Below are 26,548 nucleotides of genomic sequence, written 5' to 3'. Positions count from 1 at the left end.
TTAACATTATCTGTAATAGTCCTAGATCCTAGAAATCATATCAGATTTGCTGATTTTTCCCTGCCACTTAAGGCCATAGTTTGGTACACCATGATCCTGCACATACCCTAAGGATGAAAGAAAATGAATAATTTCCTAGAAGTGGAAACTTCTTTCAACGTACAAAAGAGCATAACTCCATTGACAAGAAGTGTTAGTATAAGTGGAGATTATACTAGCGAATGAGCAACAAAACAAAAGGAAGATAACATGATTGATGAAGGACTTTCACTACTTATGAGGAGAGATCCTAAAGGCAAAAAAAATCTTTTTTTTTGGACATCTAAAGAACTTCCTCATCATTCTTCTAAATGTCCTAATCTAGAGAAAATAAGTTTAAGCCTAGAAAGCCTTACAAGTCAAGAATACCTAAGGATTTCTTCTTTATTAATGAGGATGATGAAATTGATTTTAAAATGGTGAATTTCTCTAGATGATACTGATGATGAGGATGTTAAGATAGGGTTTGTTAATATTAAAGAAGAAAGCCCTAAAAAGGAAACAAAATAAGAAGTAAAAGAAGAAAAAGCATTGGTATCACAGATTGAGAAGAGAAAGTCTATTTGGATTATAGATAGTCATTGTTCCCATTATATGGCTGGAGATATGATTAAAAAAATGAATTAAATAATTATGATGGTGGTATAGTTAGAGTTGTAAATAATGCATCATGTCACATAAAAGGAAAAGGATCTATTATTTATGATGGAAACACTAACATTGGGGATGTTTACTTTATGGATGGATTGAAACATAATATTTTGAGTGTTGGATAACTTGTTGACAAGGGATATCAATTATAGTTTATAGAGAAGACACACATTGTGAAGGATAAGAATGAAACCTTGATTAGTATTGGTGCAAGAACATGAGGGAATGTATTTCAATTCAACCCTACTAAAATGACATGTTAAATGAGGGTCTGTATTTCAATTGAACCGTACTAAAATGACATGTTTGGTTGCTAAAGTAGATGATGGTTTGCTTTGGTATAAGGGATTTTTTCATATCAACTTTGATAACATTGTGAAGGTTGATACTACATTTGCAGTTAGAGATTTACCTAAGATTGTGAAACCTTCTAATATGATTTGCAAAGAATATGTGTTGGCTAAGCAAAAGAAAAGTTCATTTTTGAGCAAGATGTTTACTACTTCACTGAAGTTGGAGATTGTACATACAGATCTAATTGGTCCTACAAGAACAAGAGAATTTGATGGTGAAAGGTATTGTATGCTTGTTATGGATGGTTTTAGTAGAATTGTGTGGGTTGCATTTCTTAGATAGAATTCTTAAGGTTTTGAGAAATTCAAGATATTTTAAGAGTAGAGTTGAGAATGAATTTGGTTCAAATATTAAATGCTTAAGATCATTTATAGAGGTAGAGAATTTACTTTAAATGAACTTAAAAAAATTTGTAAGGATAATGGTATAAAGAGACAAATTTTAGCTTGTAAAACTCCACAACAGAATGGGATAGACTAAAGAAGGAACAAATCTCTAAATGAAGTAGCTAGAGAAATGATGTTTGAGAATAATGCATCACATATCTTTTGGAAAGGAGTGACCACCGTAGTTTACACTATGAACATAGTGTAGATTAGACAAGGAATTAGAGAAGATTGAAAAGAATAAGACTTGTGAATTGTTTCCTAGACCTAAAGATAAGAATGCTATTGGAACTAAATGGATATTTAGAAAAAAGATGCATGAACAAGGTGAAGTTGTGAGAAACAAAGCAAGAATGGTTCGTAAGGGATATTCACAAAAAGAATGAATTGATTTTGGGGAAATTCTGGTACCTGTTCCTAGAGTCGAGGTAGTATGAATTTTTTGGCATATGCAACTAACAAGAACTTCAAAGTTTATCAAATGGATGTTAAGTCATCTTTTCTGAATGGAAAACTAATTGAAGAGGAGGTATACATTGAACAATTTGATGTTTTTCCTTTGAAAAATGAAAAAGATATGGTTTGTAGATTGAAGAAAGCATTGTATGGACTGAAACAAGAACTTAGTGCTTGGTATGCAAGATTGGATAAACACTTCACAAATTTGGAATTTGTGAAAGGTAATACTGATAGTAATTTGTACCTCAGAAAGAATGAAGATGGTTTTGTGATTGTTGTAGTATTTTTGGATAATATTATTTTGGAGGTAATGATGAAGCTAGCAAGACATTTTCAGTAGAAATGAAGAAATAATTTGAAATGAGTATTGATTGGAGGGATGAAATAGTTTTTGAGATTACATATTATATAGAACAAAGACAAAATTTTCATATCATAAGCTAAGTATCTTAAAAACATATTCTGATTGGAGAATTGTAAACCTACTAGAACACCTATGGCAACTTGAAAGCACTAGTAAATTTGGACCTATTTTTTGACGCTTTTCAGTTGAAATTGTGACTAAAAAATGTCAAAAACTACTGTCCTTAAACTAAAGTCAAACATTTGATGGCCAAGATGAGTGTTGATATATCGATGAAAATACCATCACAAATTGCCATCATCATTCTCCCATGGCAGTGTCAGACAATTGGTTTAAAATGTCAAACTATTGATGCCTATGAGAGAGTTTGATGACCAAGATGAGTGTTGATATATCGATGGAAATCCATCAAAAATTATTTCTATCATTGTCCCATGGCAGCACCAGAAAACTAGCTCATAATGTCAAACTATTGACACTTATGAGAGATGGTCTGACAGGTAGTCCACATCATTGATGATAGGGGGAGTAAAAATATCGATGACATGCAGATGCATCAAATTTATTATACTCTCAACAACAGTATTTGTTGAACTATTGATGACCTATAGAGATGTTTTGATGGGTTTCTTATACTGTCAATGACAATAAAAATCAAAATAGTGACGGTTGTTAGAGTTTAAAAAGAAAATACAACAACAAGTAGAATTCTATAAAATAATTGATACTAAAATCATAACTATTGAACTATCAAAATTATATTTTGCATGATGTCCATTGATCATATGGTTTAATTGAATTATGAGCTTAAATAAGTTGTTCAATTGATTAATAGAAGATTTGAGACTAAGGTTATAATTTTTTTCTACATTCTATTTTCCCTATCCCATGTAGTTGTAGACATGAGATCGAGAAGGGAATAAAGTGGCTGACAGACTAGCAAAACATAGAGTTGAAAATGTTTGATTGTGTAGATCTCTTCTTGATGTCCTTGCAGAACATATGCAAGCCTTCATGAGAAAGGGAATAGGTTAATGCAGAAGAAGTCACATCATATTTTGAAAGGAATTTTTGTCATGAACTCAGTCCTTTTGTAGTTTTAGTCCACCACTTTTCTGGAAGGTTTTAGCTTCCTAGTAGCAATTTTGATTGAATACCTTGTTAAATCTTGGCTTAAGAGCCAGTGACAGTCAATTTTTTTCCTTTTCAAAGGAATTGTGCTCTTTCTTTTGCATTGATTATTTCCTTTTTAAAGGAATTGCACTCTTTCTTTTGTATTGTCTGATGGCATTTTTAGGGATAAGGTGCAAATGTATGTAGGTTGTAGACTTGGCAGAGGTTCCAAAGGAGAAAATTGCAAGACTTTTTAAGCAAGCTATTGATCAAGAGAAAGTTACCATTATTGATCTAATGGGGATGGATTATTAGTTGGCTAGACATGTGCATGATGGGAAACTAATTTTTCAGATTTTTTCATCCTATTGTCCAAGTGGTTGGTCACCTAGTGCTCGTTAATGGTATGATTCATAGAATGTTGACAGAAGATATTTACATGGAGGTATCTATTGCACTAGATCTGATTGATACAAGATTATCGAATGGAGGGATTTTGAGTTTTTTTTATATGGAAAAGGTAGGTAAGAAAAAGTTGATGAAAAAAGCTTGGAAGGTGTTTCAAAAATGTGTGGTGGAGGAGTTTGACATGAGCAAGTTTGAGGCTTTCTGTTCTTCAAATGTGAACCTGTTCCCATTAGAAGTGTTAGAAAGGCTTATCTCTATTGGAAATGAGATAGGTTATCTATTTCCTTAAGGTAGTAAGATGGGTTTTCTTGGAGTGGTTCTATATTGGAGAGTATGCTCCTTCTTTTGATGGAATCCTTTTCTCAGTAATATAAATATTAGACTAAAGAAAAGCAATCATATCTTTGTGATATGATTATATAGATTAATTTGATCTAAAAATATTTCAAGCATAATATGGATATATGGTGCAGATAAGTTTCTAGAAAATGTCAATACTCACAAGCCATAGAGGATCATTGGAATGACTTTTACGTTAAATTTACATTACCATTATATTTTGTCTCTTTCCTAACATTATGTCTTGTTTGGTGCAACTACCTGAACAAATATTGAAATATGCCTTTATTTTATTAATCAATAAGTAAGATGTGCAATTAGCTTCTAACCATTGTGACAATTTGAAATATACTTATTTTATTCAAGGCTAGTGAAATCAACAAAATAATTCATAGCAAGATATTTAGACTTCCTATGTGAATGCAGTATATATTTTTATTGAATCGGATACAATGAAATTGAAATATAGCCACCTTTATACTTGACCCCAATGAACAAAAGCTTATACTTATAGATGATCTACAATAAAGATTAGATTTTGAATTGGGAATAGGTGGCCGCTGTATTAGCCTTTGGCATGAACTGTAGATGATCAAATATAACGTTGGGTGGTATTGCAGAAGATGAAATTTACCAAAAAATCATTTTGCATCTCTACAAAAATCTGCTAGGATAAAGTACGCACTATCAGTAAATTGACTCCAAATCACACCGTGGTCAACTAAACCTAAATGAATAGTAAAATATCAAATAAACTAAACTTGAATGAATAGTCAAATATCAAATAAACTAAACCTAAATGAATAGTCTTTGCTATAGTATTTTTATTTATTTACAATCCTTCAATGTCTTAAATGCAATTGCTTGATACTTGAGTCTCCAATGTTTCAATGGCTTAGTCATCCTCAATCTATTCCAATCGCATTCACCAGTAAAATCCACCTTCATTTGCATGACCATTTCATATCCCTAATTTAGGAACTTCATTTACTTTCCTATAGTATGATTATTAATCACAACAATATCAAAATGAACTAGTTGTTGCACCAACCAGAAATGTTGAAAACTCTCTTGCTGCTCTTAATAGATCATGTCCATTGACATATGGAACAAATAACCAAATAGAAACTCTTGTGTTGGAAACACCAAAAAATCTAATACGATGCATTCATAATGGGTCAATCTAGCTGGAAAGATCCCACAACCTCAATCTTAAATAATATTAATAAGATCTGCCTACAACATAATACTATGAAGTATTAGAAATGTAGCATATTTCTCAAATGCCATACAAAAAACAAAATAAGCATCAGAACTTCATAAACATTTACTTCACATCAAGCTACTAATCACCCAAGACCATATTGATGTTGATAACATTGAGTATGGCACACAAAACATATAAATAGATTAGAGTATTATTATGAACTCACCACTTGATATCTATAAAGTAAACATTACACTTACAAGGCGTGACTAAATTTTTAGTAAACTTAGAAGATTAATATACCTTAATATTGACAATCAAATACTTTCTCCTCCTTGGTGGACAAGTGTGATACACAATATCTTGCGAGAGTAGCCCCATGTTTGCATACAACTTATAGAGAAAGCAATATGTTGCCCATTTCTACCAAAGAAGAAATTGGTAATCAGTAGTAAATCATAATCTGCATACAACTTATAGAGAAAGGAGCATGTTGTAATTCATAGTACTTATGTTAAGGCCATTTTAAGCCATTCACCTAGAACCTTCTATGTTTACCTACTAAAAGTAAGTACCATGTTGGAGACTTCAGAGTTCGAGCATCCCCATGATCTACAATAATGACAATAATGCATTTGAGAGTCAAGAATGACATGATACAAAAATAAGTTGTAACTAAAATTCTTTCAATGGGTTTATTTTGAGCTTCACTTGGTTTCAAGAATCCTTTCATATTCTTTACTTAACAAGGCCAACCACGTGAAGCTAGAAGCTCATTTGCACCCCCCCCCCCCCCACACACACACACACACTCTATAATCACTCTAAATTCCCCATTAAGGACTAAGTAATTATTTCATTCATTCATTTTAGAAGTATATCATTGAATCATTATAATCACATAACATACATATAAACATTCATCAATAATTTGTGAACACATCAATCATTATAATCACATAACAATATTCAATGACATGACATAAAATTCATCAACATTAATAAAAATCCATCAACATTCATCATCATAAAAATCCATTAATAAGCAACATTCATAAATATCCATCAATGCATTCATCATAAAACAAGTCTTTTTTTTTTTTTTTTGATAAAGACTAATAGGCACATCCTGACTATCTTTGGCATCCTGTGGCTCTTGTGGTTTTGATCTTACAACATGAGGCTTCCTCTTCTTTTGTCAAGGACAAGGTTGATGTGCTCCTACAATAAGAAATAAATGGGTTTAATTCTAAACTTTATTTTAATTTTATAAGTATTTCATTAATCTAAAGAACATAATAGAGACTTTTATTTACCTGGTAGTACCACATCATCTACTGTCACATTTTGTTCAGCCCCAACCTCAACATGTTGAACACTAACATCACACTCTGCATACTCAAAAAATATCACATAAAGGTCACACCAATTGCAATTTAAGATGTTATATTTTATTAATAATTACATGATTAATTTTCAATAAAAATTGAATATGTACATGTATCATTGCACATTGAGGTCTTCATCATGTGTAGGATCCATGTGTTCATCGTCATGAGTAAGATCTGTGCCAAGAGTAGTAGGCTATACTAAAATTTCATGTGCACATTGTTATCATTGTTAAAAATTAACATCAAATAGATTATTTTTCATGAAGTTCTCAATTCGTATTATTAATCATTTGGCATATTTACCTATGTATCAACCACTATTTGTAGCCTTTCTTGAAGACAATTTCTTTGTCTTCTTCTATGAGTGCTAGATTAAATTCAGCCCTACATTTTTTGCATAATATCATCAATAATTAATGTATTGCTTATTTGTAATTATATATTAAAAAATTGATATGAAATTTCATTTACTACTATTTATAAGGCGTGACTGAATCTTCATATATCTACCAGAGCCAAGATGGTGTTGACCAACCTTCTCTTTCCGAGCTTGTGTTGCCTTTGATGTGTCTTGTAGCCTATATATGTAAAATTTGAAATATGTTAGAAATATGTTAGATTATATAAATCCAAAATCACACTTCTAGAAATATGTTAGATTATATAAATCCACAAATGAATTAAACATGTTTGATATGCAAATTGTGCGAGGTGATGTTCTATCAAAGTGTGATGTGTGATGAGGTACAAAGGTGATCTTTCTTCTACTATGCAATATCATGAGTGTTGGTGATCCAATTGAAAACATTGACTACCAATGAAGACATTAATACATGAATATGACCATTGTTTACATAGAGATTGTGATCATAGAGTTAGGAGTTTTTTGTTTCAATGATTTCAGATGAAGTTGTGGTGTAAATGTTTTTTGACAAAATTTAAAAGAGATTCCATCATTTTATTAAGATCAGTTGCTAGAGAGTGAGTATAGATAATGATTTGTGTCATTAAAGCATCTTCCTACTAAACTGCTCATGTAAAAACAAGAGACCATGCAATAGAATAATAAGTTATATGAAGTTATATCGATAGTAAAAAAACTAGTTATTTATCGATTGATTCTACTACCTTCTATGTACATTGTGCAAGGAATTTAAATTTTTCTTGATTGGAGATGAGGTGTGGTCTATTGAATTTACACAAGGCTGAGCAGTCTTGGTTTGAAATTTGAAGCCCAAGATAGCCTCCAATAACCCATTTTCATTTTACAAATCCAAGTAGGTGTGGTGGATGTGAGAAAAGGTATAGATAAAATCTAGAGTTGATGAGAAGCATCACTCTTCGCATAAATAAAATAAATAAATTGAGGATTTTTAAATGTTACTTGTAGAAGAAAGTTAAGCTTGTGTTGATAAAAGGGAATCCATAGTGGGACATTTAGAGTTTCCATTTTTTGAGCTTTCTAACAGTGATGCATGTGCAGTGAGTTAGTACAAAGTTTGACATGGATGGATTGGAGAGATGTTTTTAGCTAAATCCTGAATATTGATGAAGAAAATTCTAAGTTTTCACTAAAACAAATATGTTAATGGCTTCCATCACTTCAAATTGGGATGAGCTGATAGTTTGTTGAAAAGAGAAAGACAAAACATGATAATGCAATACAAGTTCAAAATGATTTGTAGTTGCAGTAGAAAATGTGTCATACTAAATTTTTCTCTTACCTCATCCCATTGTATTTGCATATGTTCATCATGGAACTAATTTTAGGAAAATGCACTAACCTTCTTATAAATAACATGTAATGGCAAAAGGCCTCACTACTCACTGTTAGATAGTAAATATTGTGAAAAATCAAAATGAAGAATACATTGCTTGTATGATTCTCATTGTATGGGGATTAGGGAAGGTGTTGATTGTTTCTTGGTTGTCTTGATTGTTATATTATGGGTTTGAATCATAATCATTGCTCCTTTTGAAGAGTTGACCACGAATCAGCATGTTAACAGTTGTTGCAAGAAAAAATAGTGAATCAACATTATTGAAAAAAATGTGACTAAAGTTTATGAGACACATACCTATTTTTGCCAGGTGGTGGGTTGATTCTTTTATCCCTTAGTCTCTTCTCTTTTGCATCTTTAATGATTTCATTCCACTCCAGTTTTGGCACCACAGGAGGATGTTCATACTTTGGGTTGAGCTTTAGAGCCCTTCTATACTGGTCTCTCATAGTCTTTAGATGTTTGCAAACTTTTTTTAGAAGTTGGGCTTTGTTCAAAATATTTTGACCAAAGAACTCCTCAATAGTTTTTATGAGATGATCTTTTAATTTAGGGGCTTGGTCAGTCTAGCTTTTAACAAAAAACAAAATTTTTAGATAAAAATATTAGTTCAAGGATGAATGGAAAAATGTAGTAACCAATTATATCAAGCTACGTACCTTTTACGCAATGTGGACCCAAATATCTTCAATTTTAAATCATAAAAAGTTTCATAAAAAGGATCATTTCCTGGGTAAAAGCACAAACCTAGGTCACCTTTTATGAAGAAATGAGATATCAAAATGTGACAATTCAACATTAATGAATGAAAAATGGTACTTGTGTTTAGAATTTGAATATGATGTAAACTGATGAAATGTGTAGAATTGGATGAGTTTTATGCCTATCATTTTTTTTTTTTTAATTGAGTAATAATTTATTCATTTCTCTTATTTGAAGTCCCCTTTTTAACTTAAAAAATATAGGGTGTAGTTCCCATCAAAAAAAATACGCAAATCATCCTTTTATGTTTTGATTTGAAAATATCTTATAGATGACATGTATAGCTATGGAACAAAAAAAGAAATAGTTATTTTTTATCCATATTTTCTTTGTTATAAGTACTCAAGCTCGACCTTCTCAGAAGCCAATAGTTTTTTGCTCTCGTCAAAACTTCCCAATCAAATGTACACTTTCTTGAAAAAAAATTACATATTCATGAAAATGACTCTCTCCTCTAGAGATAAATATACTTTTTTAGTTTTTTTTATATGACTTACTATTTTATTTTTCTTTTTTTGAGTGAGCATCTTCTAAAATGTTGAAATATCGACTTATAACATTTTGAAATTATAACATATTATAACTAATCAAAATACTCAAAAATATATATAGTCATGATATTGAATTCGAGATCTATAAAAAGGTATTTTCAATTTTTGAAAAAAATGATTTTTGATAGAGAAACGAAATTTGACCAAAACAGGTTTTGGTATCCTGAATGATGACATAGATATGTGCTTTTACCCTCCTGTAAAATCATCACCACATCATTAGTCAAAAATGAGTTATGAATAAGTAAAATAAAATTACACTCTAAATAATTACAATTATAAAGTTCCTAGAAGCTTAGGCAATTTTAAGGGAATCATATCTTTCTCGGCTATCAACAATGATGCCTCCATCAATCTAGTACAAGTAAAATTGGCTGCTCCAAGAAAGGTTGGTAAATTATCAGCAGTACTAGTATCAAGTGTACCTATCACATAACAAAGTTAATCAACATCATAATATACTCAAATGAACAAGAAAGTACAAATATTATCATATTTAACACATAAAAAAATCTAGCAAAACAAGGATTTACCATCTCTAGTTACAACAAGTGTGGATGTTTGCATGCTCCTTGTTGTCGATCTTGTAGTTAGCAATCTTAAAGTGTTGGCTAGCCTGTGGAAGTAGGCATATGGAAATCATCAACACCTAAAAAATAATCATATAGAATTTACTAATAGATAAATAAATAACAATGGCAATGCTGTAGAGAGAAACTCTCCACCCATGAGTCATTCCAAATAAATATTTATCAAGTCAAGGGTAAGCATTATACAACTATAAGTGGAACCAGTCCTATAGTGTGTAATATATCAGGAGTAGTAGATCATCATATCACAATAAGAAATATTTGAAAGATAATTGCATATGTTTAAGGATCAAAATCAAACATAGAAAAAACATAATTAATTGCTACCAATCTCATAAGTTGCATAGTTCAAATCGCATTAGTTGTAGCTACCAATTAGAACAACTACCAATCTCATTAGTTGCACAATTCAACTTAAAGATCATCCTTGCATAATTCTTATCAGTCATATCAAAAACAACAGAGATCATCTTAACATTATTGTATTGGACTAAGTGTAGATATATAGACCAAAATCATCTTACATATACCTAATTGTTGTATCAAAACAAGTCTAAAACCTTCACAAAACTAACATAATATTTTGACATTTTGTAAAATTAAAATTGCATTAATTTTTATATAGAAGGTTTATCTATGCTGGAGAAGGGGTGGGAGCAACATCCCTACCTCTATCATCTGATGGTTTGGCCATATCACCTTGTGACAAAGAATATATATAAAAACATCACCATAATCAAAGGAATAGTCCACTTAGCTAAAAAAACTTATTATTAAAATGGTATACTATATATTAGAGTTCTAATTAGAAGTAATTAGTTTAAATTTTACATATATAGTACTTACAAGTCCCATGATAGTAACTTTCCTTGTATTTATGTGATTCAAATTGTAATCTATTAGCAACTCTTCCGCTTAACTTATTGATTTTATCACACATACAAAAACATGATTTCCCTTATGCACCTCAAAAATGCAACTAGGTCACTTATTAGTTGACCCAGAACACATACTATTTATAAAACCTACAATGTTCCCTATTACTTTTGGCCTTCCATCAATGTACACAACAAGTCTTTTACTTTGATCATTTTCTTTCCATTGTAGATAATTTGCTGACAGTGCATACCTATGTATACCTTTTTTTATATTGAACTATCTTCATCTAGTTTCTGTAATTGTAACAAGGTCCTACATACTCCATCAATTCAACAACCTTGTTATAATTGACCTTTATCCATCCATGGAAAATAGGCCCAAACCATGTAATGATGATGGAGCTATGTGATATATCCTCTTGTTAACACAAAAATCAGTGTTAAATGGAGGTAATTCCTTGGGTACCCATTCTTTCTCAAGATGTGCATACCTCAAGGGAACCTTCATGTTGCCCTTGGTCTCATCATCATAAGAACATGACCCCCCTTGAGCAAGGAAAAATTGCATGCATTTATTGAATTTTCTTCTAATCTTTTCCCCTCTAGTTTGTCTCTCTTTCGTAGACCTACTACATGTCTCACTGTCCTCTTCTACTCCCACATTTCCCTCACTTGAGGAAGACAAATCTAATAGATACCTATTTGGTGGTACCTAGAGCCCATCAAATGAGAGATATAGTTGAAGAAAGAAAATATCAAGATATAAAATGAGGCTAATATTGATAATTTTTTCCTAAAGTTAATGTTGAAGGTAAAAAGAAAGCAAGCGTGTAATAAACTTATGCCTCCCAATCCATGTCACTTTGTACAATCCTCATTAAAGGGGTATAGTTTCTGGCATATGTAAATCATTTGACTTAAGTTAGTTACAAATTACATGATACTTATGCTACAAATAATGCATACAACATAACATGAACAATATGCATACATCGCAAAAAGCATAGCATTGTATATTTTTTAATTGGTACCTCTACAAAAAACATATTATAAGTAATCAACACCTAATACATTTCCATTGATCATGTCATTGATCATCTTCTTCATCTGTCTCATCATCATGAATATCATCATTATCACCATCATCATCCAAATCGTGAAAATGACCATCATCAACGTCATGATCATCACTATGACCATCATCATCATCATTGTCATCATCATCACCATCATCATCTTCACCACCACCACCATCATTATCATCATCATCATTAATGTCATCACCATCATCATGAACATATTCGACATCATCATCAGCATCTCCTTCTTCATCTTCACCATCATCAACATCATCATCTTCTCCTTCATCTTCACCATCATCATCACCATCTCCTCCATCTTCTTCTTCAATCACATCGCACTTTAGCAGTCTTCCTCTTGGATTGTGTGTAACGAACCAACCCATTTTATGTGGAACACCGAAGTAAAACACTTGCTCATATTGGCTTGGAAGAACATAGAGCTCATTTCCAACTGGCTCAAATGACCTTATATTAATCATTGTAAATCTATTATCATGTTCACTAACAATTCTATCAGGGTCGTAGCCTGTACCATTTGACAGAAAATAGAACTTGTTTGAAGGAATTAAAGTCACACTCAATTATATCATCCAAAATGTAGCAATATCTATTTTCAAATTGTTGAGTATGCATGTCATTTCTAGATGAAATATTGATGACCTCAAACATTGCAATTATCCAATAATCGCAAGTTCTCTTAGTCTCGTCCATCTTTTTCATGCAAAATTTATGGCCATTGTAGTACACCACTCTATGGTGCTTGACCTATTATTTTTTAAACATGTCATAATTATGTATCCATCCTTGAGTTGATATTAATCAAATGGGTCATGATAGATTAACTTATACATACCTTTCCACGTCTTAAACCATTTGCTAGATCAATTACCATTGGCATAACATTGGGATCTTCATTACGATGAGCTTATTTAACCAATGAAAAAACCTTCCCATGTTAATGAGCAACCATTCTTTTGAGATCATTCAATTTATAGCATTATCCAATGAAGATTATTTGCAATATACAAATCAGGTACATCCCACTCACGAGCAACTGTATAAAATAAATAGACCAATTAGAAATAACTTATATTGATGATGGGTAAGAATTAATTAACTACAATAACATCTTATAATTACCTCTCACTTTCCTTAGTCTACCTTTCTCCATCAAGTACTCCCCTTTGAATTTGTTAATGGAGTTGGGATCCCAAATGCAATCTACATGGATCTTTGATACAAACTTGGGAAGATATTCGCTAATGTAAACCATGGTCTAGTAGACCATATATTCCTTGACCATGGAACCCTTAGGATGTGCTCTCTGTTGAACCAAGCCCTTCAAAAAATTTGAGTTCCTCTCAACCATCCACATTCACCTAGTCAATACAGATCTACACAATTTGATCTCCTCAACTAGATGTATGAGGTAGTGTTCTTGTGCACTGAAAAGAGTTGAAGGTAGACACTTTTATATCTCGCACAAAAGCTAAGGAATTTTTCTCTTCCATTTCTTTATGTATTTTTTATTATTTTCTTTAGATAACAACCATTTAGAAGATATTAATCACACAAAAATATATTAACAAGACTAATAACACTTTCATACAACAAATCTAACAAATAACTCTTCTAACCTCATGTATTTTCCAAGATCATATATAAAGTGTTTGCCACTCATGTTGTCAAAGTTGTGTGGGAGAGATAGAAGTAAAACATGTTGTAGTAATAATAAAATTACCTTCTCAATATATTATAAAATAAAACAATCAAAAGTACATGATGTTTTACAAATTTCTTTTAAAGAGAGAAGAACATTACTTACCTTGACGAAAGTATGCCAATCATGCATTTTCAACCTTGACCCAAAATCACCTTTCTTTGATATGAGACTTCTTATGTTTGCAACAAATCCTATGGGAAATTTAGTTTTTTTCATGGCTTCATAGATGGCATCAATTTGTTGTTACGTTAATAACCAAAAAATGGCACTCGTATTAATTTGGTTTCCATCTCTATTTGATTCAATGAAAAACTTCAATGTATGATTGGATTCATCAATGTTGATGCAAATTTTCACCAATTTTTCTTTGTCACACCTTCCATCCAATATTTTCCATGCCTCTATTACATTCTTTCCAATATGCATAGCATTAAACAAATGCACAATTACAAGGTGCTCGTAGTATGAAAACCTACTAAACTATCTAGGATAGCTTTTAAGTCCATTTGAAAGTTTCTCACTAATGCCTTGATGACCTTCACAAACATAAATTATATCATCAGTAAACAAAAGATAGTATCAAAATTTAAATTTCATATGAAAACCTACATCAAGTGGAATGCCATTACCTCAATGATTCATTCTATTATATTCCAACTTCCACATGTGAGGTGTCATTCTTTATGGCTTTGATGTTATCTCTTCTTTCCCATTGAAAATATGTTTTTCAATAATTTCATACTTAAGATTTTTGTGGAGAAAGTGTCTATGCTCATTGAAGATCTACTTTCCTAAGCTTTTTTAATGGCAAGATTTCATCTTCGGACCACAAATTGAACATGCAAATTTTACCTTTGTCTAAAGACCTACAAGATCATGTATAATTGGATGACATGTGTACTATAAGATTCATATTTACAATTATCACATGCAACTTAAACATACAACAAAAAATATGCGTTGACATTTTTACATACCACAAAAATGTGTTAGTCTAGGGGCATGATGTATAGTCCATACAAGCATTGCACAGAATTGAAATTGCCTTTCACCAATTGATCTAGAGATGTCAAACATAGTGAATCCATTCCATAACTCCAACAACTTATCAATCAAGTGCTCAATATATACATTCATATCTTTCACTTGGTACTTACCTAGTTGAATGAACATAAACAAAACATAATTATTATGACCATTTTGATACTGTGTCTATAAATTAGTTTACATGACTATTAAATCAAAAAAATACCTTGTACAATCATTGCCAACATTGTGTGCTCCCTCTTTATGGACATCCAAGGAGGAATGCTATTGTTAATAACAAAAATAGGCCAAACTGAGTAAACAGATCTCATCTCTCCAAATGAATTGAAATTGTCTACTGCCAATGAAAGCTTTAGATTACAAGGTTCTTGTTTAAATATTGGCCACCTATCTTCTATGTCCTTAAATGCAGAACTATACACAAGCATTCACATAATGTCATCTTTACTTCTATTATGTGCATGGTAATCCATAAATTGTGCCAAGCTAGTACATCTGAATAATCGTTGCAGGAGTGGAATAATGGTAATGTATCAAAGAACCTTGTGAGACACCTTTTTCATTATTTGATCTGACCAATATATACTAATGTGAAAATCAAGACATTCTGTTGCAAATTCATGTTGTTTATGATATATAATATGATCATTGGGACATCCATGTATTTTTTGATACTCCATTCTAATATCTTTCATAATGGTCGATATTTCTTAGTAAGACCAAGGTAGAATGTTTGATAGTGGTAACAAACACTCACCTATCAACCTATGGAAAAACATTTATATTAATATAAAGAACTTTAACGGTACACTAACATAAAAGATGACAAAAATGACATTATACCTTAGCATATGTGAGATTGCTACATTGGATATACCATTCATAACCTTGAAGTTTACCAATAATAATACAGTGGAGAGAAGTGTTGTTTGGGAGCCTTGGTACAAGGGCTCGTATGCCTTTTCAATTACAAGTATATTAAGTTTCTCTTCATCATCATCATTAGATGCATGATTATCATCATCTTCATCAGTTGTGCCAGTAACATCTTCTTCAATCATATTCTCTAGTACATTATTAGTTGCACTAATATCAACATCTTCAATTGTGTTCTCTGCCTCATGATCATCTTTTTCCATGGGAGCATTACCTTCAAGTTCAATATTAACATCTCCATGTTCCACCAATTCAAAATTCACATTCACCAAAGGATGATAATCCTTTCCCCCTTCAATGTGATTGTGTTTCCTACAATGTCTCTCAGCTATTGTGATTAGAATTCTTCATTTCTTTATGTTAGAATTTTTTTAGAATAACTGAGAGGGAGGGGGGGGTGAATCAATTATTCAAGGTCCAAATGCCCTAATAATATTTTTTCTACACTTTTAATAAATCGATACACTTTCATCCATCCAAACATACATCAACCATATTAGCAAATTACAGTAAATCAACATGCAAAGATGAAACATTCAAGATCAACACATGACACAATGATTTATGTGGAAACCCAATTTGGAAAAAAACACTAGTAACATGCTACTTGATTCTCACTCTTCTAAAGTGATGCCCTATTAAAGGCCTGCCCTGTTAAAGGCTTACAACACACTGTTAGAGGATTTCATCAAACTATTAGAAATGGGCCTGGCTAAAGGACTTTAGAACATTCACTTGGAATGTCACCCTATTAAAGGATTTATCTCATAGTTATCAAACCAACCTAAGTCCATAGGATTTAAACTAACTATTACAATTGCTAGAAAGTAACGATAATGGCCTTTTGATCTAATATAACTTACAACATACTTTGCAAATTTCATATCACACTTTCAGTTCAATCCTTATGCTTGGCTTCAATCACTTCAGCTCTGATTGCTTGTCTTCTTATCAAGCTTTGTCTCCTTGAGTCTTCTTACTCATCATGCCAATGCATCCATATCTGGGGTCTTCTTATTGAAACAGAGTAACTATGCTCTCTCTCCTCCTTAGCACCTCCTTCAACATTTTATGCTTTCATGCTTGACCACCTCTATCTCTCTTTTCTTTATGAACTTATGACTCCTTAAATAGAAATCTGATTTTTCCTTTGCCGCTCAATTCTCCTTCTCTAATTTTAGGGTTTCAAAATGGATTAGGTAGGATACAATGTATCTACCTCATATCTTGTTCTCATCTAGAAACTTCGTCAGTTGTATCCTTAAAAATATTTTACATGGTGTTATGTGCCACCAGCTCATCATTCTTATCTTCTATTTAATTTACAAAATTTTAGATAACAACCTTGTCAGCTTAGATCTGGAGAATCTTCAATTTTCAAAATAATGCAACAACTCGGCATTATTGTTTTTATTGGTGCTCGACATCTCTGTGTTACTTGGCACTATTGGTTTTACTAGTGCTCAACATCTCTGTGTTACTCGAAACCTATATATGCTCGGCACTTGATATCATTCGGCATCTAAAGTTTACTCTGCACTTGATATCACTCGACATCTGAAGTTTACTCAGCACTTGATATCACTCGGCATTTGAAGTTTACTCGGCACTTGATATTGATCTTGCTCGGCTTCAACTAGGAATCTACTCGGCTCCCTCTCTCTAATGAACTTTAGTTAGGCTTTACGAATTTCTTAGCTAAAACCTTACATCTTTGATATGTTTCTGTGTGCCCATTCTCTATGTCTTATAGTATGTCATCAACACACTTATTTCATCAATAGCTTGACTGATCCTTGTACTTCATTATAACATCATAACTTCAACCTTTCTCTTGGTGTATTGATTGCCTCCTCCTTGTCAATCAACTAATTGATAGTATTTGGATCACTAAAGCAATTTTCATTCTTGCAAATAGAAAGTTTGACATCAATGACAAAATAATGATTGAGAACATTCTTTACAATTTCCATATATCATTTCAACAACTTTCCTCATGATCTTTTCAATCATTTCCAACAATCTCCCTCTTTGGCATTGATGGCAAACCAAACTAATCAATTAATCAACTTAGTTACCACCAAGATTGTATACGTTATCTGCTACTTTTCTTTGCTGGCTTCATCTTTACTAGCTGATCTCATATATCTCCCTCTTTCATATATATTTCTCTCTTGCTTTGTATTGATCAGGTTTTCACATTTCTCCCTCTTTGACATAAATGCCAAAGATGTAGCATCTTTATTATGAAAAATATGAGCTTTGGATTCTTGTTGTTTTCTCCCTTTTTCACCATACTTGTGATTGATTTGGAGTTTCTACTCCTGTTGTTATCCTCTGCATCATTCTTTTGATATTTCAATGATTCATTGCTAGTGATGCAAGGCAGCTTCCTTACTGCTTTAAATTGCTTGAGTTAGGGGTATTACCCCCAACTTGCCTCTAAGATATTCATAAGCATCCTTTGGCAACGGTTTGGTGAAGATATCTACAATTTGTTCCTTTGTGTGAATGTATTCCAACTTCACTTGTTTGTCTTCTACCAGTTCTCTAACATAATGATACTTAATTGTGATGTGCTTGGTTTTTGCATGCATTACTAGATTTTCGGATATGTTTATTATAGCACTTGTGTTATCACAATACAATATCACAGGTTTTGTTACCTCTTCTTTCATTCCTTCCAATAGATGTGTGAGCCACACAATGTTTGTGCAATTGACTGCTGCTGCCACATATTCTGACTCTACAGTGGACTGAGATGTGTATGTTTGTTTCTTTCTAATCTAGGTAACTAGACTTTTTCCTAGAAATAATGCACCTCCACTTGTCTTTTTTCTATCATCAATGTTGCCTCCCCAATTTGCATTTGTATATGCATTGAGCTCAAATTTTCCATTCTTTTTGTAGTATAGACCAAAGTTATCAGTTCCTTTAAGATATGTCATTATTCTTTTTACTGCTATGAGATGATTTTCTTTAAGATTAGCAGAGAATCTAGCCACTATTCCAACTGCTAATGCTATGTCTGGTCTACTATGTACAACATATTGTAGTTTTCCAATTATGGATCTATACATTGTTTGATTGACTTCAACTGATTCATCATTTTTGGATAGCTTATTTCCTGTTGCCATTGGTGTGTTGACTGATTTGGACTCCTCTAATCCAAATGTTTTAAGAATCTCTTTGATGTACTTTGATTGTGTCACAAATATACCATGTTTGAGTTGATGTACTTGAAATCCAACAAAGAATTTGATTTCTCCAAACATAGACATCTCAAATTCATGTTTCATTTTGTCAGCAAAGCCTTTGCAAAGCATTTCCTTTCCACCAAACACTATGTCATCCACAAAGATTTTAGATACAATAATGTCTTTACCTTCTTCTGCTTTGATGTACATGTTGTTATTATCATCAGTTCTTTCAAATCCTATTTGTATTAGATACTTGTGAAGTCTCTCATACCATGCTCTAGGTGCTTGTTTCAAACCATAGAGTGCTTTATGTAGCTTACAGACCATATCCCTATTGTTTTCATCAACAAATCCTTCTGGTTGTTCAATGTAGACTTCTTCTAATATGCCATTTAAAAAAGCAGATTTTGCTTCCATCTGATAGACTTTCAAATCTTTATATGCAGCATATGCAAGTAAAGTTCTTACTCCTTCCATTCTAGCAACAAGGGAAAATGTTTCCCCATAGTCTATTCCTTCTTCTTGAGCATAACCCTTCCATACTAGTCTAGCTTTGTTTTTGGTAATCTCACCATTCTCATCTAGCTTGTTTCTGAATACCCACTCGGTGCCAATCACATTCTTGTCAACTGGTCTGGGAACCAAACTCCAAATTTTGTTCTTCTTTATTTGATCAATCTCTTCTTCCATAGCTTTTTACCAGTCATCATCTTGTAATGCACCATATACTATCTTAGGTTTAGATTTTCTGATTAGACATGATTCATGTCTTAGTCCCTTCCTTGTCATTGGTCTTGCATCTTTGTCACCAATTATCTATTCAGCAGGGTGATGTCTTTTTACATATTTGGATAATCTTGGTTCTGTCCTTGTTTCCATGTTTGATATTTCTGATTCAGGGTCACTATGTACTGAGTTTTCAGGTTGTTCTTCATCTCTTTCATATGTACTGACTTCAAAATTAGATTGTGCATTCTCTTTATTCCGCAACTCGGCATTCACTAGTTGTGAGTTGGCTGAAACTAAAACTTGTTGTTGAGTTTCAATTTGAATGACATCATCCTCATCAGTCATTCCTTCATAAGAATACACAAAGGTTCTGTATTCATCCATTCTTTTTGGTTCTTTAGCTTGGACTTCTGTATGTTCATCAAAGTTTACATTTGCACTTTTCACAATTTTATTAGTGTTAGTATTCAAACACTTGTATGCCTTACTTCTAGTGGAATAACCAAGGAATATGCCTTCATCACTTTTTGCATCAAATTTTCCATTTCTAGCATTTTTAAGGATAAAACATTTGCAACCAAATGCTTTGAAATGTTTTACATTGGGTGAGTGACCATACCATAATTCAAAAGGTGTTGTATTTGTACCTCTCTTGACTTGTACTTGGTTCAGTGTATGAACAGCTACACTTACAACTTCTCTCCAGTATTTTAGAGCAACAGTCTTTTCCATCATTAATGTTCTGGCACAGTCAATCACAGATCTATTTGTTCTTTCAGCAATTCCATTCTGTGGGGGAGTTCTAGGAGCTGACGTTTTCCTTTTGATTCCTTTATCATTACAAAATATCTCGAATTCATTTGATGTGAATTCACCACCTTTGTCTGATCTTAGGCATTTCAAGCTTTTTCCTGTTTCCTTTTCAACTCTAGCCACATACCACTTAAACATTTGAAAAGCATCAGATTTTTGTTTTAAGAACATAACAGTCATCATCTTGGAATAGTCATCAGCAAACAACATTATGTATTTATCTCCTCTATAGCTTTGTACTTCCATTGGACCACATAAGTCAGTATGAACTAGTTCAAGTACTTCTTTGGATGTATAGTTTTTGATTTTGAAACTTGACTTTATCATCTTTCCTAACAGACATTGTTTGCACATGATATTATCAGGCTTCTTCAATTTTGGTAAACCTCTGACTTTCTTCATTTTACTGATCTTGACCAGATTGTCAAAGTTGACATGACATAATCTTCTATGCCACAACCATTCATCATCAAATTTTGTAATAAAATAAGAAACATCATCCATATCAAGGTAAAACAAATTACTCCTTGTTTGATCTCCTTTTCCTATCAGTTTACCATCAGTATCATAGATTTTTGCAATTTTGTTTCCAAATTCTACTTTGCATCCTATATTGCCTAACTGTGAGACACTCAGCAAATTGTAGTTTAATCCTTCAACATAGTATGCATTATCACATGAAATTTGTTCTGTGAGCTTAATGGAACCTTTTCCTTTGATTTGACATGGAGCATCATTACCAAATCTAACACTATTTCCATCATCCTAAGTAAAGTTAACAAACCTACTTTTGTCTCCTGTCATGTGATGTGAGCATCCACTGTCTATGGTCCACCTGTCATTCTTGTTCATACATGTTACTAGTGTTGTGGGCTCTTCTTCATCAAATTGATCCTTCATGGCTACATAAACAACTTCACCATCATTCTCATCAGAATTTTCTTCAACAATATAACACTTCTCACCTTTTTCTTTGTAATCTCTCTTGTCATCATCTCTTCTGAATTTTTTTTTGTTGCCTTCCTTGTAATCCTTTTTTCTATGGACACCTGCTAGAAATATGACCTACTTCATTGCAATTGAAACAAATGATAGGCATCTTACCTTTGAATTTTCCCTCACCTCTGTGAAATCTTCTAGCAAGCAATGCTTCCAATTGTTCCACATCTTCCTCATTAGTGCTACTGTCACTGGATACATCCTTCATTTTTCTTCCTTTCTTTGATTTCACCTATTCAGCATCTTTTAGTGCTAACTTGGCCCTAAAGGCAGATTCAACATTCTCTAGTTTGTAGTTGTCAAAATTAGATAACTCAAATGCAGTGAGTCTACCTATTATACCTTCAAAACTTAGATTGTTTCCTGATATACATCTTAGTTCTTGTATTGCTGATACTCTAATAGCATAGATAGGGAGCAAGGTTCTTAAGAACTTACTATTAACAGTATTTTCATCCAGTTGACCACTTAAGTATCTTATTGCACTTACCACATCTTTTATTATTGCACCATACGGAGCAGCATTCTCATTTTCCTCCATTTTCATATCATCAAAACTTTCCTCTAAGACTTTCTCTTTTTGCTCTTTGTACATTATGATCTCCTCCATAGATGTCTGATAGGGTTTTCCATATTTTGAATGCAGTGTCACATCCTTTGATATCATCAAATTCAGCATAGTTGAGTGTAGAGGCAATCTCCAGCATTGTCTGATTGTGTTCTTGCTTGTTTTCCAAGTCTTCTGCAGTAAGAGTACCAGTTGGATCTACATGTTCAGTGACAATTGAATTTTGGGCATAATCTCCTATGGATTCAAGATGTAGCTTCATCAAACTTTTCCATGCAACAAAGTTGTCTTTGTTGAGCTTGGAAACTTCTCTCTTAGGCATTTTGATCTTTTCTACTTATAGTTCCTTTAAACTAAATCAACAGTTCAGCTCTGATACCAATTGTTAGAATTCTTTTAGAATAACTGAGAGGGGGGGCGGGGGTGTGAATCAGTTATTCAAGGTCCAAATGCCCTAATAATACTTTTTCTACACTTTTAATAAATCCATACACTTTTCATCCATCCAAACTTAAATCAACCATATTAGCAAGTTACAGTAAATCAACATGCACAGATGAAACATTCAAGATCAACACATGACACAATGATTTACATGGAAACCCAATTTGAGAAAAACCACCAGTAACATGCTACTTGATTCTCACTCTTCTAAAGTGATGCCCTGTTAAAGGCTTACAACACACTATTAAATGTGACCTTGTTAGAGGATTTCACCAACTGTTAGGAATGGGCCTAGCTAAAGGACTTTAGAACATTCACTTGGAATGTCACCCTGTTAAAGGATTTATCTCATGATTATCAAACCAACCTAAGTTTATAGGATTTAAACTAACTGTTACAATTGCTAGAAAGTAACGATAATGGCCTTTTGATCTAATATAACTTACAACATACTTTTCAGATTTTAGATCACACTTTCAGTTCAATCCTTATGCTTGGCTTCAATCACTTTAGCTTTGATTGCTTGTCTTCATATCAAGCTTTGTCTCCTTGAGTCTTCTTACTCATCATGCCAATGCATCCATATCTAGGGTCTTCTTATTGAAACAGAGTAACTATGCTCTCTCTCCTCCTTAGCACCTCCTTCAGGATTTTATGCTTTCATGCTTGACCGCCTCTATCTCTCTTTTCTTCATGAACTTACGAATCCTTAAATAGAAATATGATTTTTCCTTTGCTGCTCAATTCTTCTTCTCTAATTTTAGGGTTTCAAAACAGATTAGGTAGGATACAATGTATCTACCTCATATCTTGTTATCATCTAGAAACTTCATCATTTGTATCCTTAAAAATATTTTACATGGTGTTATGTGCCACCAGCTCATCATTCTTATCTTCTATTTAATTTACAAACTTCTAGATAACAACCTTGTCAGCTTAGATCTAGCAAATCTTTGATTTTCAAAATAATGCAACAACTCGACATTATTGTTTTTACGGGTGCTCGGCATCTTTGTGTTACTCGGCACTATTGGTTTTACTGGTGCTCGACATCTCTATGTTACTCAACACCTATATCTTCTCGGCACTTGATATCATTTGGCATCTAAAGTTTACTCGGCACTTGATATCACTCGACATCTGAAGTTTACTCGGCACTTGATATCACTCAGCATTTGAAGTTTACTCGGCACTTGATATCACTCGGCATCTAAAGTTTACTCGGCACTTGATATTGATCTTGCTCGGCTTCAACTAGGAATCTACTTGGCTCCTACTAGCTTGCTTGGCTCCCTCTCTCTAATGAACTTTAGTTAGGCTTTACAAATGTCTTAGCTAAAACTTTACATCTTTGATATGTTTCTATGTGCCCATTCTCTATGTCTTATAGTATGTCATCAACACACTTATTTCATCAATGACTTGACTAATCCTTGTACTTCATTACAACATCATAACTTCAACCTTTCTCTTGGTGTATTGATTTCCTCCTCCTTGTCAATCAACTAATTGATAGTATTTGGATCACTAAAGCAATTGTCATTCTTGCAAATAGCAGGTTTGACATTAATGACAAAATAATGATTGAGAACATTCTTTACAATTTCCATATATCATTTCAACAACTTTCCTCATGATCTTTTCAATCATTTCCAACACTTTAAGCCATTACATTTTTTACAAGGACAATAACATTTTCCATTATCATTTATTTTGAACTGAGAACACAATCTAGCAATTGTCACCTTATTTTGTTCTGGATCCATATTGTTAGGCATGGACTTTCTTCAAAAGCAAATTTTTGGGCTATAAAATTATAACCAATATAAACATAAAAGCATTAGTAGTATGTTGTATATAATCAATAATAATTAAATATTATTATCTCTTTAGTACAAATGGCATCTAAACAAATCAAATGAATTATACAATATGAATATTGGCATTGATTTTGAATAATATAGCATTAGCATTGATTCTAGACTTCATTCAACTTGGTAGAAAGCTTTTGAACTATTACATCCATGAGGTAAGGCAAAAGAAAGTGCATACTACATTGTGATGATCCATGCTACCTAATTATGTCCAAGGCTACCTAACTATGTCCTAGGTGTCTGTACACTGGAGGCATGCTCCACCTACCAGGCTGCCTACATATCCATATACATGGCATCAAGACCCTTGAACTATCACTCTAACAAATATGTAGTTTTGGTTTCTAATTGTTTTGATGTAATTGTATTCCTATATCCACTCGTGAGATTTACTCACCTAATACAACTCTTCATCATCACACATGCACTAGGACAACTCAAGTGGTTTTCTATAATTACAATCCTGTAATACCCTAGTGCAACCTTTGTGTTTTAGTTTACAGTTAATGTAAGTTTAGCTTATATATGTCCTAACTCACTCCTTATATAGTTATGTTTTAAAGCTTGTGACAATAATTAATGGGTCTAAATAGACCAATCAAGTTAATTCTAGCTCGAAATAGTTCATTGTTCTTTTTATTGTACCTAATATGATGATAGTTCTACAAGAATTTGTAATCAACCTAGCTAATCAACAACTAGACCAATTGACTTATATACATCCTAACTCATTCCTTATATAGTTATGTTTAAAAGCTTGTGGCCATGCTACCTGTTGATTGGCTTTTATTATTTATTAACATACATACATGCATGCATGCATACATACATACATACATACAAACATACATACATACACATCAATCAAAAGGGCACTACAACAAAATCCTAGTTCTTGGTGTAGGGGCCCTATATCCTAAACAAGGTGGTCAAACACCATGCAGGATAGTATAGAAGGTGATCAATAAGTGTCTAAGTTGACACAAGATAGTTTAGACAATCTCAAACATGCATTTAGGCAAGTTGTTTACATGTTGTAATAAGGTTATAGGCAAGTCAAAGGTTGGTCAATGATTCGTCAAAGATTGTTAGTTTACTAGAAATCTCCATTTTTATGTTTTATAATCTTTTTGCATGCTATGGTATAGTTTTGAAGGCATGTGGAGTCTTTTATTTCAAGTTTGTGTAAAAGTTGTAAAAATTGCAAAAAATGCAATAAAAGTTGTCATGCAACTTTTTGCAATTTTTCTTGCAATCTGGAAGTGTAATAGTCATATCATTATTTTGATCAAACATGGAAGAATGAAGTTTTAAGGTCAAGATTTGTGACCTATAAATTGATTATCTTCAACCTAGTCTGGGATTGGAATAGTACTATATGGATTTGGAATGAAATAGCAATCCTTTTGGTGGGAAAATCATTACTCTTATTGATTCAGTCTTCATCCCACCATAACATATACATACATGTACATATATAAAATCCTTACTCTTGTTGATGCCTATATAAAAAATTGTTTCTTAAGATATAAGAATCTTTGATTTAATGGTTTGATTGTAGGGGACATGTAGACGTACACACTACCATGTACCACTTGATGAAAACAAGTATGGTGTAGACATTATTCAAAATCTTGTCTACACCTTATCATATGTGTAAGAGTAAAACTATCATAGGTATCAAAGAAGTACAACAACAACATCTATAGGTTACTTGCTCCTTAATAGTTAGGCTTTTAAAGAAATTTCATTGACTTTTTCTATTGAATTTTTAATTTTCAAAGTTGTCTTTCAAGCATTTCTATAGAATTTTCATTTTGAAAGTCATGATTCTGATGTTTATGCTTGAATTGTAAATTG

The 26,548-nt window shown here is 32.5% G+C and overlaps 1 protein-coding gene and 1 long non-coding RNA gene across 4 annotated transcripts in view; both read right to left on the bottom strand.

The window, feature by feature from the left end:
- Positions 1-5,513: 5,513 nt before the first annotated feature.
- On the bottom strand, positions 5,514-5,981 carry LOC149555648 (uncharacterized). The gene is made up of 2 exons (XR_016365332.1): positions 5,879-5,981; positions 5,514-5,743 (listed from the first exon to the last, which is right to left on the bottom strand). It is a non-coding gene; the product is annotated as an uncharacterized LOC149555648 (long non-coding RNA).
- A 3,907-nt stretch (positions 5,982-9,888) lies between these two features.
- The window catches only part of LOC149555646 (protein PAM71-homolog, chloroplastic), a 206,861-nt gene continuing 190,201 nt past the window's right edge, over positions 9,889-26,548 (bottom strand). For 2 of the 3 annotated variants that reach the window (XM_089829760.1, XM_089829766.1), the window contains exons 10-11: positions 10,339-10,454; positions 9,889-10,230 (exon numbers count right to left, since the gene is read on the bottom strand). In XM_089829760.1, coding sequence (XP_089685886.1) covers positions 10,344-10,454 — 111 coding nt within the window. In that variant the 3' untranslated portion in view covers positions 9,889-10,230; positions 10,339-10,343. The remainder of the gene's footprint in view (positions 10,231-10,338; positions 10,455-26,548) is intronic. The other variant, XM_089829761.1, reaches the window with a different exon arrangement.

This window comes from Cupressus sempervirens, chromosome 5 (genome assembly GCF_028749045.1).
Source record: "Cupressus sempervirens isolate cs-2001-9-10 chromosome 5, ASM2874904v1, whole genome shotgun sequence".
Lineage (NCBI taxonomy): Eukaryota > Viridiplantae > Streptophyta > Pinopsida > Cupressales > Cupressaceae > Cupressus > Cupressus sempervirens.
The sequence above is the reverse complement of the archived record's forward strand: the minus strand, read 5'-3'. Positions and strand labels throughout refer to the sequence as shown.